Source organism: Pan paniscus, chromosome 2 (assembly GCF_029289425.2).
Source record: "Pan paniscus chromosome 2, NHGRI_mPanPan1-v2.0_pri, whole genome shotgun sequence".
Lineage (NCBI taxonomy): Eukaryota > Metazoa > Chordata > Mammalia > Primates > Hominidae > Pan > Pan paniscus.
In genome coordinates, this window is record NC_085926.1 from 124,337,942 (window position 1) to 124,353,959 (window position 16,018).

The 16,018-nt window shown below is 54.3% G+C and overlaps 1 protein-coding gene across 6 annotated transcripts in view; it reads left to right on the forward strand.

The window, feature by feature from the left end:
• CFAP100 (cilia and flagella associated protein 100) overlaps nt 1-16,018 on the forward strand; it is a 41,419-nt gene that overhangs the window by 12,418 nt on the left and 12,983 nt on the right. For all 6 annotated transcript variants that reach the window (XM_057301886.2, XM_055110382.2, XM_008968182.4 and 3 more), the window contains 10 exons: nt 5,684-5,778; nt 7,937-8,129; nt 10,081-10,148; nt 10,234-10,397; nt 10,698-10,778; nt 11,259-11,440; nt 11,602-11,643; nt 11,725-11,851; nt 14,961-15,012; nt 15,129-15,280. In XM_057301886.2, the coding sequence (XP_057157869.1) occupies nt 5,684-5,778; nt 7,937-8,129; nt 10,081-10,148; nt 10,234-10,397; nt 10,698-10,778; nt 11,259-11,440; nt 11,602-11,643; nt 11,725-11,851; nt 14,961-15,012; nt 15,129-15,280 (1,156 nt within the window). The remainder of the gene's footprint in view (nt 1-5,683; nt 5,779-7,936; nt 8,130-10,080; nt 10,149-10,233; nt 10,398-10,697; nt 10,779-11,258; nt 11,441-11,601; nt 11,644-11,724; nt 11,852-14,960; nt 15,013-15,128; nt 15,281-16,018) is intronic.

Genomic DNA, 16,018 nt, shown 5'->3' on the forward strand with positions numbered 1-16,018 from the left:
AGAATTCAAAGAAGACCTGAGCTCCTTCAGTCTCTGTGAATCTAGCAGCCCCCTCCCTGGCCCATCCCATCACTCTCTGGCCTTTGACTTGTTGAGCAGTGGTGTCGCCTCTCCTGCAGCAAGCCCCAGTGTCCCCATTCTGCATTTGTGTGTCTGCTTCCTGATGCTGGCACTGGGACTGCTTCTCTGTGCCCATCCTTCCTGCCCTTGGACATTAGCCCCAGGTGCTTGACTATCTAGCTCCCCTTGGTCATGAGGCTCTTCTCATGGGCAGAGGCAGCACCCGCATCTGCTGTGGGTGCAGAGGCATGGGAGGGAGAAAGTCCTGGGGGCAAGCGCCTGACCCTCCGCACAAACTATCAAGGCAGCCATTCACCCAATCACCCATCTATCCCCTTCCTTTTTTGAGACAGGGTCTCACACTGTCACCCAGGCTGAGGTGCAGGTGCAGTCGTTCGATCACAGCTCACTGCAGCCTCAACCTCCTGGGTTTAAGCGATCCTCCTGCTTCAGCCTGCCGGGTAGCTGGGACAACAGGTGCGCACCAACACACCTGACTCATTTTTGTATTTTTTGTAGAGACAGGGTTGCACCATATTGCTTTGGCTGGCCTTGAACTCCTGGGCTCAATCAGTGCTTCAGCCTCAGCCTCCCAAAGTGCTGGGATTACAGGCGTGAGCCACTGCACCTGGCCCAGTTTATGAGTTTTGACAAATGTGTACAATGTGTTTCCTCCACCCTATGAAGATCTAGACCATTTCCATCTCCCCAGAAATTATCCGTCCCCCAGAGACAGCCACTCTTCAGCTATCCCCACCAAACCACTGGCTCTCCTCTCCAGCCTCCTGTAAATGGAATCGCACACTGTCTATCCTTTCAGTTTTCGCTCAATATCCCGTCTGGGAGAAGCATCCACATTGCTGCACCTAGCCAGAGTCCCTTCTGTGCATATGCCAACCATTTATTCTTTCCATTGCTGGTGAACATTTAGGTTGTTTCCAGTTTTTACAAATAATACTGCTATGAAGTCTTGTACATGTCACTTTGGGGACATAAGCACTTGCGTCTCCTGGGTACACACCCAAGAGTGGAATTGCTGGTCGTGTGTTTAACTTTAGTGGATAAATGAAGTTTTCCAGAGGGACTGTACCAATTCACAGTCCCACCAACAGGCATATGACTTCCAGTTGCTCTGTGTCCTCTCCAACTTGGTACACCATCGATCCTTTTAATATGATTTTGTCCTCTGGGTATATGTTAGTATCTCATATTTCCTGGTAACCCAGGAGAGCAATTGCCTTTTCATATAGTTCTGGGCCATTTGATGATTCTGTGTTGGGACGTACCTGTTTCCATCTTCTGCCCACTTGTTTGTTGCATTGCCTGTTTATTTTAACGATTTCTTGGAGCTCTTTACTGGATAGAAGTCATTTGCTAGTTCTGAGTATGACGGATATCTTCTCCCACTCCTGGGACTGCCTTTCACTCTCTGAGTGGTGCTAAAAGGCACCAATAAAAAGTTCCTGGTTGGGCACAGTGGCTCACCCCTGTAATCCCAGCACTTTGGGAGGCCGAGGCGGGTGGATTACCTGAGGTCAGGAGTTCGAGACCAGCCTGAACAATATGATGAAACCTCGTCTCTACTAAAAGTATAAAAATTAGCTGGGCATGGTGTTGGGAGCCTGTAGTCCCAGCTACTCGGGAGGCTGAGACAGGAGAATTGCTTGAACCCAGGAGACAGAGGTTGCAGTGAGCCAAGATCTTGCTACTGCACTCCAGTCTGGGCAAAAGAGCGAGACTCCGTCTCAAAAAAAAAAGTTCCTAAGTTTAGTGTAGTTCAGTTTCATGCAGCTCAATCGTTTCTTCATTATGGCTTTTAGTGTCTTATTTTAAAACTCTTTAGTGACCCCCAAGGTCATGATATCCTCTGATTGTGTCTTCTACAACTTTTTGTTTTACTTTCACAATAAGACCTACAAACCACATCTTAATTGACCTAATCGTAACCATTTCATTTATAGATTCCTTTGGGTTTTCTACTATACAATCATGTCACCTTGAATGGCATTATTTTCTCTTCCTTTGTGATCCTTATACCTTTTCTGTCTTTCTTTTTTTTTCTTTTGAAACAGGGTCTCACTCTGTCACTCAGGCTGGAGTGCAGTGGTGCCATCTCGGCTCACTGCAGCCTCGACCTCCTGGGTTCAAGTGATCCTCCCACTCAGCCTCCCAAAGTGCTGGCATTCCAGGCATGAGCTACCCTGTCCAGCCTTTTTATTTCTTTTTCTTGAATCACTCTCCCAGTGAGGACCCTCATTTTAATGCAGAATAGCAATGTAAAGAGCAGGCATCCTTGCCTTGCTCCTGGTCTGATCCTACATGGGTGGAGGGACATTCAGTATGTCATCTGCAGGTTTCTTGTAGATATCTGTGTTTATTTCCTATTGCTGCTGTGACAAATCACCACAAACTCAAAGGCTTTGAGCAGCACAAATAGCTCATCTTACAGTTCTGGAAGTCAGAAGTCTTATAGGACTAAACCAAAGCATTGGCAGGGCTGCCTTCCTCCTGGAGGCTGGGAGAAAAATACATCTTCCTGCCTTTTCCAGCCTTTAGAGGTGGCTGCCCACATCACTTGGCTCAAGCCTCTCACTCCGTCTTCGAAGGTAGCAGCACAGTTTGTTGAGAGTTTTTATCATAAAGGGGTGCTGAATATTGTCGAATGCTTTTTCTGCATCTTTTGATATGATCATATGGTTTTTGTTTTAATTCTGCTTATGTGATGTATCACATGTATTGACTTGTGTATGCTGAACCATCCCTGCATCCCTGGGATGGAACCCACTTGATCACGATGAATTATCTTTCTGATGTGCTGTTGGATTCAGTTAGCTAATGTTTTGTTGAGGATTTTTGCATCTATGTTCATCAGGGAAACTGGTCTGTAGTTTTTTTTGTTGGTGGTGGTTTTTTTTTTTTTTTTTTTTTGCTCGTGTCCTTTCCTGGTTTTGGTATCAGGGTGATACTGGCTTCATTCTATGAGGATCTCTTCTTTCTCAATATTTTGGAATAGTTTTAGTAGGATTGGTACCAATTCTTCTTTGAATGTCTGGTAGAATTCAGCTGTGAATCCATCTGCTTTTGGGCTTTTTTTTGTTGGCAATTTTTAAATTATGGATTCAATCTCGCTACTTGTTATTGGTCTATTCAGGGTTTCTATTTCTTCCCGATTTAATCTAGGAGAGTTGTGTGTTTCCAGGAATTTACCAGTTTCCTCTGGGTTTTGTTTGTGCACATACATGTTCGTAGTAGTCTCAAATGATCTTTTGTATTTCTGTGGTGGTGGATGAATATCTCCAGTTTCATTTCTAATTGAGTTTATTTGGGTCTTCTCTCTTCTTCTCTTGGTTAATCTTGTGAGTGGTCTACACAGATTTTATTTTTTCAAAGAACCAGGTTTTTGTTTCATTTATCCTTTGTATTTCTTTTGTTTCAATTTCATTTAGTTCTGCTCTGATATTTGCTATTTTTTTTCTTCTGCTGGGTTTGGATTTAGTTTGTTCTTGTTTCCCTAGTTCCTTGAGGTGTGACATGAGGTTGTCAGTTTGTGCTCTCTCAGACTTTCTGATGCAGGCATTTAACACTATGAACTTTCCTCTTGGGACCGCTTTTCTGTGTCCTGGAGGTTTTGATAACTTATCTCATTATTATCATTCAATTCAAAGAATTTTTAAATTTCCATTTTGATTTCCTTGTTAACCCAGATGTCATTCAAGAGCAGATTATTTATTTCCGTGTGTTTCTATCACATCACTCCACCTTGGCTTCTCTTCCTGCACTCCTTGTTCTGCCCCAACCCTCCTGCCTCCCAATTACAAGGACCCCCGTGGTTACACTGGGCCCACCTGGACATGCCGGGACAGTTTCCCCACCTCAGGATCCTTAGCTCAATCACATCTGCAAAGGCCCTTTCGCCATAGAAGGTGACACTATCACAGGTTTGGGGATTAGGGCATGGGCATCTTTGGGGGCTGTTACTCGACCAAAGCATAATACCCTTTATCAGATTGGGGGGTTCCCTTCTATTCCTAGTTGCTAAGAGTTTTATTCAAAAATAAGCTTTGAATTTTATCAAATAATTTTACTGCATCTCTTGGAATGATTATATCATTTCCTTCTTTATTCTGTTAATGGAAGGTATTACATTGATTGGCTTAAAAATATTCAACCAACTCTGCATTTTTGGAATGATTAGCCTCAAATGACTGCCATTTTTGGGGTGGGCTCATCTTCACCTAAACACATCAATCATCTTCACATGAATTCTGACCACTCCCAAGTCACCGGACTGCAGGTGCAGTGTCTGACTTCTTAAGCCAGTCTCCCCATAGCTACTTACAGCTATGGGACCTTGGCAGAGTATCTGACTGCTCTGAGCCTCAGTTCCTCACAGGTAAAATGGGAGTAACCATGATTCCCACCTCCTTGGGTGGTCAGGAACATTAAATCACAGAAAGTCCCCAGTCTGGGCCATGGCAAGTGCTGGGTGCTTGCTAGCTATCCATTTGCTTTTGTGATGGGGACATGGGATGGGCCGCCCATGCGTGTTCATCACCAGTTTGGGAGCATAAAGAATTTTACTTCTCTGCCCCTCTGATCAAGCACCAGGTCCCATGATTCCTAATTGAGGGCAAACGCCTCTGCCCTGGTTGAGTTGCTAGACAGAAGCAGAAGGGAGAGCGAGTGCAGACTGGGGAGGTGAAGCGGGTGCCTGGCAGTTCCTCCACCAGCTGCTTGTGTCCCAGTGTCTGCCACCCAGAGCCTTGGAGCCTCACACTGCCCTCCATGCCCTTGTCCCCGCAGCTGTGCCAGGCTGCGCCTCCTTACCCCATCCCACCTGCCTGCCCTCTCCCAGAACTTCTGTGACACCAGAGTCACCCTCCCTGTCTTCCAGAGCTGTCCTAGAGTTTTAAATTTATTTTCTAACATTTCTCGGGGGTTGGGGTTGGGCTGGTGGGGAAGGCAGCCCATGTGCTCAGTTTACCCTCTCCACCTGACTTCTTGGCTGCTTGAGGCTCACAGGGAGGCTGCTGGCATCAGCTCCATCTCTGAATTGCAGTCAGTGTGTAGAATTAGGAGCGGGACAAGAGTCCACCCTGCAAAGCAAACCTTCACAAGCCCCTCTCTGGGCCTCTGGTCCCTCCCCAGGCCTGAAGCACTTTGTTCTTGGCCTTCCCTGGGAGGACTGGAGAGGCCTGAAAAGACAGATGCAAGTTCACCTGGAGGCCCACAGCAAGGGCCATGAGTTCAGTGTCAGCAGACCCTGGTCACCAGGCCCATCACTAACAAACAGCAGGCTCGGCCTCCCTTCTCCATAAGGGAGACTCCAGAGGCCTGCAGTGAGGGCTGGCTGAGGGCAGACGTGTGAGACAAGGCTGTGCTCACGAGCTCTCTTTCAGGGGCCAGGGACAGAAGCCCAACTTGAACCAGGTTAAACTACAGAGGTGCCTTGCTGGAGGTGGAAGGTCCAGGGTTGGACTTTAGCCACAGCTGGATCCAGAGGAACCTTCCCACTCACTCATGCTTTTCCATGCTGGGCTGGGAAGGCAGTGGGGCCCCAGAGACAGAGACCACCACCTGGAAGAGCTGGCTCCCCTTTCCAGAGAGGTGTCTCCCTTTCCAGAACATGGTCCTGACCCTTCAGCGAACCCTTTCCACTTATCTGGGGATGTGGATTTCTTCTTGCTCAGAGATCAGGAGCGGAATAAGGCTCTCGCCGTGAGTATCCAGGACAGACGCCAGCACCTCCGGGAGCTTCCCTGCTCCCACTGCTTCCTGGAGTGGCCGCATTGCCCTTCTCAGAGGAGCACTTTCCTCAGGTCCTTCTCATTCCAGAATAGTCAATAGCTCACCACTTCCTATAAAATCAGCTGGAAACCTTACCTGGCTCTCAGGACTCACAGCATCCCACCCATCTTTCCCTGTCTGTCACCACTCTTCTTGGGTCTTGGTCAGATAGACTTCTTGGGCTGCCGTGGCAACAGCCTCAGCCACCTCGCCGCCACTTCCACTGCTGCCTGCGTGAAACGCCATCCTCTCCTGACACTCTCCGGGTCCTCCAAGGCCCAGCTCAGCCCTCACAGGCCCTCTCCCATCCCACAGGCACCCCCTGCTGCTCAGGCTTTGTGCCGTCCCTCTGGCTGGACCCCTGCAGGTCAGACCCACACACAGTCGCCCACGGCACACACACACGTGCTCCCCCGGGTGCCTAGGGTCCCTGGGCCAGCACCGACCCCACTCTTGCCCCATCTTCACCCCAGCCTGTCCTCTTGCTTTCCCAGCCCTGAGAGCTGTGAGCCCTGAGTGGGGACAGCCCACTCTTGCTGCCTTGGGCACCCAGCCCTGCCCCACATGCCAGGCATGGCAGCCTTCCCAGGGTCGCACCTGGGCTACCCCACAGACTCCATCACCTCGCCCTGACTCAGGGCTCAGCGTCTCTGAGATTCCTCACAGCTGTGGTTCCCAAGGCAGCAACAGCTACACTGGCATCTGTAGGGCATGGGTGGAGATGCACAGGCTTCAGCCCTGCCCAGGCCTCCACATCAGAGACCAGGGCTGGGCCTGTGGGCTGTGATTCCTAGACCGGCTGAGACCCAGAGACTCTCTGACCCACGCCTTGGCCACCCTACTGTATCTTCTCCAATGAGGCGTTCGGTTTTCCTCTACACTCAAGCCCAGCCTAGCTCGAGGCCTCCCCCACCTTCCACTAAGAGTCTCACCCAACACACTCTCCACCACACCCAACAGGGTCACCAAACGCCATCTTCACCCACCCAACAGGGTCACCGAACCCCAACCTCACTCACCCAACAGGATCACCAAACCATACCCTCCCCCACCCAACAGGGTCCCCCACTCAAACCCTCCCCCACCCAGCAGGGTCTCCCACTCACAACCTCCCCTACCCGGCAGGCTCTCCCACTTATACCCTCCCCTACCCAGCATCCACCACTCACAACCTCCCCCTCCCGACAGGGTCCCCCTCAGTCTGGCCCTGCCCTCAGTCAGCTGCCCAATGTCTTCTAAAGGCCACCTTGTACCCTGAGGATATAGTAGGTGACATTTTCCTGACTGCAGTGATGGGGACGTGCATTCCAGGGGCCTCAGGCTGGACCCATTTGCCTGGGTTCTTAGATGCCGTTTGTGTACCTGGTAGGTCCCAGCAGGAAGCGGAAGTGACCCCAGAAAGTCTACGTGAAGAGACTCCCGGGGCCGGTGCAGAAAAGTGGGAGGGGGTGTGGAGCTGGCAGGGGATGTCCCCACTGTGAGAACAGGACAGCAAGAGGGACACGGGGCGGGGTCGGGGTGTGGGGAGGTGAGTCCTGCCTTCCCGCTCCTCCGAAAGTTTTCTCCCAAGGGAGGGCTGGCTGGAAGCCACCCCCAGGCCGCACAGGAGCTGGAGTGGGGTGGAGAGCAGGTGGAGATGGCCACCAACGGTGACCTTCCAGCTAGGCTACACCCACTACACAGTCGTAGTCTTCGGGAACCCCAGAGCCTCTAGGTTCCCTGCCCCTGGGTTGGTCATCAAAATACACGGCTCTCACTTAAATGTGGATTTCGGAGAAAATGAGACATCATCTTTTCGGGTAAGCGTGCCCCCTCTGTGGGTCTGGAGTGCTCATCTGACCGGGCAGCCTGTGTTTGACCTAGGGACCCTGACTGGCGCCCTTCTCGGGGGCAAATGGCCTCCCCAACAGCTGCCCTGCCTGCTTGGCTCTCAGCCCGGGACAGCAGTGTTCAGGCCCCCGCGTCCTCGCGCGCAAACCCGCGTCCCCGGCCTCAGGTCCGCGCGAACCTAGGAATGGGGAACCGCGCGGGGAGGCCTGGACGCGGGTGGGGAGCCTGGGCCCCGCCCGACTTGGCCCGACGCCCCCAGGAACGGCAGCAGCAGAAGACGATGCGGGTGCACCAGAAGATGACCTACTCCTCGAAAGTGTCGGCTAAGCACACCAGCCTGCGGCGGCAGCTGCAGCTGGAGGACAAGCAGGAGGACCTGGAGGCGCGCGCCGAGGCCGAGCATCAGCGCGCCTTCCGCGACTACACGACCTGGAAGCTCACCTTGACCAAAGGTGCGTCCCCTCCGGCGCGGGGGGGGACCTGGGCCAGTGGCGTCCCACAACCGCAGCTCGGGGGCGCGCCTGGAACCTCCGTGCCACTCGTCTTGCACAGATGGGAAGTGCTTTTCAAGTGCTTCGGAAAGGCCTGCCCTTTCTGTGTTTGGCCTCTCCAGGGGGGTCCCAAAGCTCTATTCCAGGATTGCAAACCTAAGAGCTTTTCAATCCTAATAGAATAGTTCCCCACCTTATCCTTGGTTTCTCTTTCCTTGGCTTCAGTTGCCGGAGCTGAAAGTAGGTGAGTACAATACAGCAAGATATTTTGAGAAAGAGACCATTTGCCTAACTTTTATTACGGTATATTGTTATAATTGTTCTATTTTTATTAGTCGTTATTGTTTATCTTTTACTGTGCCTAATTCATAAATAAAACAACTTCATCATAGGTAGCTATGTGTGGGAAAAAACTTAGTGTCTATAGGGTAGGGTTCAGGCATCCCCTGGGGGTCTTGGAACACAGGCTCCTGGATAAGGGAGGCTGCTGTATTGCGTGATTCGGAAGGTGGGCAGTGTACAGTGGGCGCAGGCTGCACATCGTAGAAGTGGGCGGTTCCTAAGAAAGAGCATGGAGCTGGACCTAGGTTTCCTGGCTTCCGTGGCAGCTGCAGCATTTCACAGCTTTGTGGTCATACCCAGGTCACCTGAGCCCTTTGCAGCTCAGTTTCCTTTCCTGGCTGATAACAGTACCAGCCTCATGGATTGTGGGGATTGAATGTGCTAATACATTGGCTGTAGTAAGAAAGAACTATGTATGTGTGTGAGCGGTGGAAATCTTAAGTACTGAATATGTATTAATATTCTACCAACCCAGATGATGAAGTATATTACAAAGTTAGAAGCAGTCAGTCAGATCAGAGTCCTGGCGCACAGGGGATTAGAGGTGTACCATGTGACTCTGAAACACACAAGGGCCTCCAGCCTCCACCTGGGGAGTGGCGCCCTGAGCTTGTGGGGGCGTTTAGGCCCCACAGTTGGAGGGGCAGGCAGGGGGAATGGGGGTTAGACGGGGAGACAGCATGGCCTGTTCTTTTTCCTGCCTCCACCCTTATTCCCAAGACCTGGAGGAGAGGCAAGTGACTGGGGAGGCGGGACTATGACTCCCAGCCAGGAGCTGGGTCTCCTGCAGGGGTAGGGACATCTCCGTGGCTACCTAGGGAGGCCCAGCCAGGGCCTCTGCCGGGATCTGGACTCTGGGAACAGAGCTCTTGCACCAGCCAAAGCAGGGCTCTGCTCCTGGAGAGGAAAGGGTGTGAGGGACAGGGCCAGAGAGCCCCATGGTTTCCAGGTCCTTTCCACAGCTCCCAAATCAGAGACAGCCTACAACTTCCATGCCAGGAAGGCCAGGGAAAGGGGCCCCTGTGGCCCTTGGCCCCAGCCTCGCTGTCCTTCTGCGTGCTCTCCTGAAGCTTGTCCAGACGTCCACCTCAACTTCCTCCTGTCTGGTTTAAACCCTGGCAGTGTAGACTCAGCCTCTGCCCAGTTTGCTCGGGGGGCTTAGGTGCCCCAAGTAGCAATTATGGCTCCCCATTTTTCTGTCCTCATCCCCATTCAGGTCCTGGCTAGAAGGCCTGTGGCTATTAAGTCCAGCTGGGTGAAATTTCCCAGGTGGGGTGTCCAGAGCCTTACTGCAAGTGAGTGCTACAGCAAGAGAGGCGCAAGTCAGACACAGTAAGGACTTCCCACCCGGCCGGACTCTGGCCATGGAGAATATAACATTTCAGGCAGAGCCTTCTCTCTTTTTGTGGAGACAGAGGACAAGAACACTACCTTCCATGGTCCCGGTAGTCACCTGGGCGTGGACGCAAAGCAGTGCCCAGCAGCCGGTGGAAGCCTCCTCTGCAGACCTGCCAGGCCCCTCCTCAACCTGGGCTTCCTGCTCCTGCTCACCTCCCTCTTCTTCCAGCAGAAAAGAATGTGGAGCCTGAGAACATGAGTGGCTACATTAAGCAGAAGCGGCAAATGTTCCTCCTCCAGGTAGGTCCCGTGGCCCCCAGAGCGATGGATGCCAGCAGTGGCTGGCCCGGGCCAGGCACCATGACCCCACTCTGCTGGCCCCCAGTATGCCCTGGATGTCAAGCGGAGAGAGATCCAGCGGCTGGAGACGCTGGCGACCAAAGAGGAGGCCAGGCTGGAGCGGGCCGAGAAGTCCCTGGAGAAGGCCGCCGCCTTGTTCGACGAGTTCGTCAGGGAGAATGACTGCAGCTCCGTGCAGGCCATGAGAGCGTGAGCCTGCAGGCCCGAGGGGCTGGCTGGGCAATGCCAAACCCCCACTGTCCCTGAGCCTGTGCACACCCACTTATCCAGCCTCTGCCCCCAGCCCCTGCAACTCCTCTGGAAGCACCAGGGCCAGTCGGGAGCCAAGGGCAGGGGACACTACAGTCAAAAGGCTTAACTGTGTGGCTCTCCAGCCCTGTCCGGAGCCGGGCCCAGCCCTGGGGCCTGTGGGTGGTGTGCTCACCCCTCTTTAATAGGCTGCCACTGGCCCCTTGCCCCCATCCCTCCTCCCCACCGCCCAACCCCTAGGGCCGAGAAGGAGACCAAAGCCAAGACAGAGAAGGTCCTTGAGATCCGGGACCTCACCACCCAGATTGTTAATATCAAAAGGTGAGGTCAGAGGGCATGCTGGCCATTGGCTGGCCCACCTCCTGGTCCCTCAGTCATTTTGCCTGGCCAAGGGAAGCCTAGCACCATGTGAACCTCATGGCTTTACCTCCCAGGGACTCTGCTTCCATGAGGCTGTTGCCCATTTATAGACGAGGGGAGTGAGACCAAGAGAGATTCAGTGACTCTCAAGGCTTCCACTTGGAGGTTGGCAGCTTGGCTCAAAGGCTTGCCCAGCTACAGCCTGAGAGAGGTGTGGTCTCCAGGGTGGAGAGGAACTTGCAAGTCACAAAGGGCTGTGACTCTGCTTGTTGCAGGGTGGGTGCCCGTCTTCCAGCATGTGGCATTCCTGCACCTTTTCTCAAGGAAAACAAGGAGCCCACACAGACTTGGCCAGGATGGAGGGGTGGCCCCGGCATGGGGACCTCGTTGTGGCAGAGGCTGACCTCCTCCTTCCCACACCCTCACCCCGCCCCGGTGTAGTGAGATCTCCAGATTTGAAGACACTCTGAAGCATTACAAGGTCTATAAGGATTTCCTATACAAGCTGTCGCCCAAGGAGTGGCTTGAAGAACAGGAAAAGAAACACTCGTTTCTCAAAAAGGCCAAGGAGGTCTCTGAGGCTTCCAAAGAGAGCAGTGTTAACTCCACACCAGGGGACAAAGGTAGCAGAAAAGAGAATGTGGGTTCCCAGGTGGGCTCTGCCAGTGGCCCACTGCGACCCTGAGCCCAGCTGGCAGGTTACCTGCAGGCATCTGGGCCACATGGCGTTGCTGAAGCTTGGCTGCAGCTGAGGCCATCGGGGCCCCCCCTTTGCTTCCTGCAGGACCAGGGATCAAGGGCAAGGCGAGCTCCATGTGGGCCAAAGGTGAGCTGCCGCCCCCAGCCTGAGGAGGAGCCTGGCTCTGCCCTGCACAGGGCTCGGAAACTATTCCTCTGCTTTCTCCAGAGGGTCAGGGCACAAAGAAGCCCTGGAGGTTTCTGCAGACGATGCGGCTGGGGCGGAGCCTGTCTTACCTGAGCAGCCCCCAGCAAGGCAGCCAGCCCAGCGAGTCCAGCGGTGGCGACTCCAGAGGGTGAGTGGGCTCGGGTGGTTGGGAGGGGCTGAGGCCTAGCGGCGAGCCCTCCCTTGTGGCACCCATGTGTAGTCAGGTCTGAGTGCCACAGAAAAGAAAGTGTGTTACTCACAGTCCCTACTCCAAGAAGGGCCAGACAGGGACGTCCCAGGCCGGCCAGGAGGCAGAGGGAGTAGGACCTGTGGGCAGGAGTTTCCATTGTGGTTCCCATGGGAATTAAGGTTGAGGCAGGTGAGCAGGTGTAGGGCTGATTTGTTTTTGAATAATTTTGGGGCTCTGGACAAAGGCCTGCCCCTGGTTGTCTGGTCCTGGCCCTGGGGGGATAGGTCCTGAGTGTGAAAGTCTGATAGATGATCTGGCTGGGGTGTGGACAGTGGATTGGGTGGTTTGCATTTGAAAGGTGAGCTGAGGGCAAGCTCAGAGCCCAGGGTGAGTCATTTCCTGTCTCCATGGATTGGTGGACCCTGAGAGAGGTGGTCCCTCCAGGCTCGGCAAGGCCACAGGGGTCAAAAGCATCAAAGCACAGAACATCAGTCACGGTCACTACATGGGTGAGGTGGTCTCATATGGTTATCAGGACATTTTCCTGATGACAAATCTGAATACATTTCATACTTATTGGCCGTTCAGATGTCATTTTTTTGTGAAGTGTCTGATTTCTGTACATTTTTGTTGGATTATTGGCCTGGTTCTTATGGTTACCTATTGGTTCTCTATGTATTCTGGGGACCAGCCCGGTGTGGTGTGGTACACATATCTTCTTCCAGTTTGCATCTTGCCTTATTTCTATTTATTTATTTATTTTGAGATGGAGTTTTGCTCTTCTTGCTCAGGCTGGAGTGCAGTGGTGTGATCTCAGCTCACCGCAACCTCCGCCTCCCAGGTTCAAGCGATTCTCTTGTCTCAGCCTCCTGAGTAGCTGGGATTACAGGCATGTGCCACCACGCCCGGCTAATTTTTTGTATTTTTAGTAGAGACGGGGTTTTGCCATGTTGGGCAGGCTGGTCTCAAACTCCTGACCTCAGGTGATCCACCCGCCTCAGCCTCCCAAAGTGCTGGGATTACAGGCGTGAGCCACTACACCTGGCCACCTTATTTCTGTTTACTATTGTCTTTTGAAGAACAGGAATTCTTAATTTTAGTGAAGCCAAATTTACCAATCTTTAATTTTATAATTGGTGAATTTGGGGCCCTGCTTAAGAAATATTTGCCAACATCACAGTCACTAAAATATTCTCCTGTGTTTTCTTCTGGAAGCTGATGCTTTTTATCGGCTTGGGTAAGGGTGGCAGAAGCAGGGATGGAGAAAAGTGGGCACTGTAGGGCTCAGGGCTGCTCCCTACATCCCTGCCCGGGCCCTGTGTCTGTGGCAACCCACTCTCCTCCACGGGGCCTTTATCTGCTGCTCAGCCCTTCTGCTCTCCACCCTCTGTCTTCCCCTCTCCACGGCTGCCTATTCCTGAACTCCACACCCAGATGGGTAGCCCCAACATCAGCCTCCCATGGCCCAAACTGATGCTTCTCCAGTTGGAAGAGGACCCAAGCTGGCTTTCCTTTCTGCCCAGTGTGGCCATGCCTTGTGGTGAAGACCAGCCACCACTGGGGCATGCTGCTGCACCACGCACAGGCTGCTGTTAACGTTGCCCGCCATGACGCCCTGCTGGCGGGGGGACATTTCCAGTTCTGCGTTGAGGAGCAGAGGTTCTAATGTATGCAGGGCAGCCTGCTCCGCCTAGGGCCCCCTCAGCCATGGACTGCCCCCTACCAGACAGGCCCTGACTTGGGAGACTTGAGAACAGAGTCGGGGATCACACTGTCCTGGGTTTCAATCCTGGCCCCTCCATCTATTTGCCAGGTGACCAGGGCCACTGAGTATAGCTGGGCAGGTTGTGAGCTATATAAGGCACTCACTCAGCCAAGAGGGAACATGGGGGCTGAAGTCCAGCCCATGCCCACCAACCGCCAGGTCAGGCTCCCTGACCCAGGCTACATCCATCTGGAGGGTGGATTATCAGAAAGGCATCGTATGGACCAGCAGCGCCCTGCAGGCAGCCGGCTCTCTCATCTGTAAAATGGGCATCGGTGTGCAGTGTGAGGCGTGGGTCTGGCGAGTGCTGTAGTTATCATCACAGCCTCTCCTGGGAAGCCCTCCTGGATCTGCTGTCAGAGTCCCACAGGACCTTGCCCTGATGCCTCTCTGCTTCTGGGGATCAGGGGCTGGCATCTCCAAGCCCAAGCTTAGGTCCCTGAGGTGCCTGGGGCAAGCCAGCGCAGCCCCCCCACCTCAGTCAGCAGGACCTGCAGATCCTAGGTGAGGCCCTGGGTGGAGCAGGCTGGGAGGGCAGGTTTGGAAGTCAGTGGAGGTGAGGTCCCCATCGAGTGGGGCCTTCTGGGGCCCACACTGAGTGCTTAAAGCTCACACAGCTTGTTCCCAGCCCCTCTCCACTGGTCCAGGACAGACCTTGCCCCTGGGCACTCAGGATCACCTGGAGGCAGCCCTGAGAGTCCCTCTATTGCTGTGAGTGGGACCCCCAGGACAGGGGCCAAGACTGACCCTAGATGGGGGAGGCAGGGCAGGAAAGGCCTCAAAGGTGGCACTCAGTAAACGAGGGTGAGGGAGGAGGGGCAGCCCCAGCAGCGGAGCCGCAGGTGCAGAGGCCTGGGGTAGGGCAGCACCTAGAGAGATGGGACCTGGCCAGGCAGGGCAGAGGGGCTGGGAAAGGGGAGGCAAGGTGAGTGCTGGGAGGGCTGCCTGGCATGACCCAAGAGGAGAGCAGGTTTTATTCTAAGTGCAGTGGGGCTGGGATGGGTGAGGGCCATCTGGCCACCCAGGACTGGGGCCTCTGGGGACAGGTCTGGAACATGGTTTGTCCAGCATGTCAAAGTGGCTACGGCCTTGGGAAAATGAGTGGATTGAAACTATCCCCTGGCTGCAGTGTGGCAGCTGGGGACTGTGAGGAAGCTGGTGCTGCCCTCTGGGCAACTTGTGGGCAGCTGGGAGAGGAGGGATGGGGATGCCGCCAACGCCTTCAAGACCTCTGTGCCCCCTCCCCTGGCTCCTGTCTGCTCAGGCTGGTCCCAGAGTCCCGACCCTGCCATCTCTTCGCAGGTCGAACTCTCCCATCCCCCCCACGCAGGAGGACACCGACAGCGATGGGGAGGTGAATGGCCCAGTGCTGGGCTGGAATTCAGAAGTCGCCCCTCTCTTTCCCTGCCCCCACCCCTGCCCCTCTGGCTCTGTCCCTGTCCAGTCCCTGCCAAAACCTGTGGGTTGCAGGAACCACAGCTGTACTTCACGGAGCCCCAGCAGCTCCTGGATGTCTTCCGAGAGCTGGAGGAGCAGAACCTGTCGCTGATCCAGAACAGCCAGGAGACGGAGAAGACCCTGGAGGAGCTGAGCCACACCCTGAAACACACCCAGATCCGCATGTAGGTGCCATGCGGTGGCCAGTGGGGGCTCCCTGCCGCTCTCATCCTGGGATCCCCCTAGCACTGGGAGCCAAGTTGGGGAAACAGCCCACACCCGTCCGTGGCCCTGGCCTGGTCCAGGTTGTCTGAAAAGCTCCGAGCGAAGCTCCGTTTGTGGGCCGGATCCTGGAGAGAGGGTGGTGGAGCTGGGGGTGGGCAGGGCCCAGGCACCCGTGCCCACCCTGAAGCAGCCCATGGCTAGAGCCAGGCCTCTCCAAGGACCTTCTGCCCTAGGCGCCTTCTGCTGCTGCCAAGCTCCTGGGAGGCCCTTGGAGTGGCTGGAGGTCCACAGCGACCCTGACCCCCCAGTTCATGGCAGCACTAACATGCTTCACACAGGCACCGAAAGCAGTCATTTGCTCAGAAGGGCCTGGAAGCTGCTGCTGCTTCATATTTCGTAGACCACTGAGCGGGTGTTCGCGGCACAGAACTGGGGAAGGCCAAGCCACCTGTGGGCTGCTGTGAAGTGTGTCCCCTGCTGTTGTTCAGCAGCTTAACGGGGACGGGAGTGGGTGCAGCCCTGAGCAGGAGGACATGGGCATGGCGAGTTGTGCCATCCTGCAGGCTGGGGCTAGGTGGGGCTGAGACGGGCAGGGATGGGTGAGGGCCATCTGGCCACCCAGGACTGGGGTCTCTGGGGACAGGCCTAAAACACAGCTTGTCCAGCATGGCAAAGTGGCTAGGGCCTTGGGAAAATCC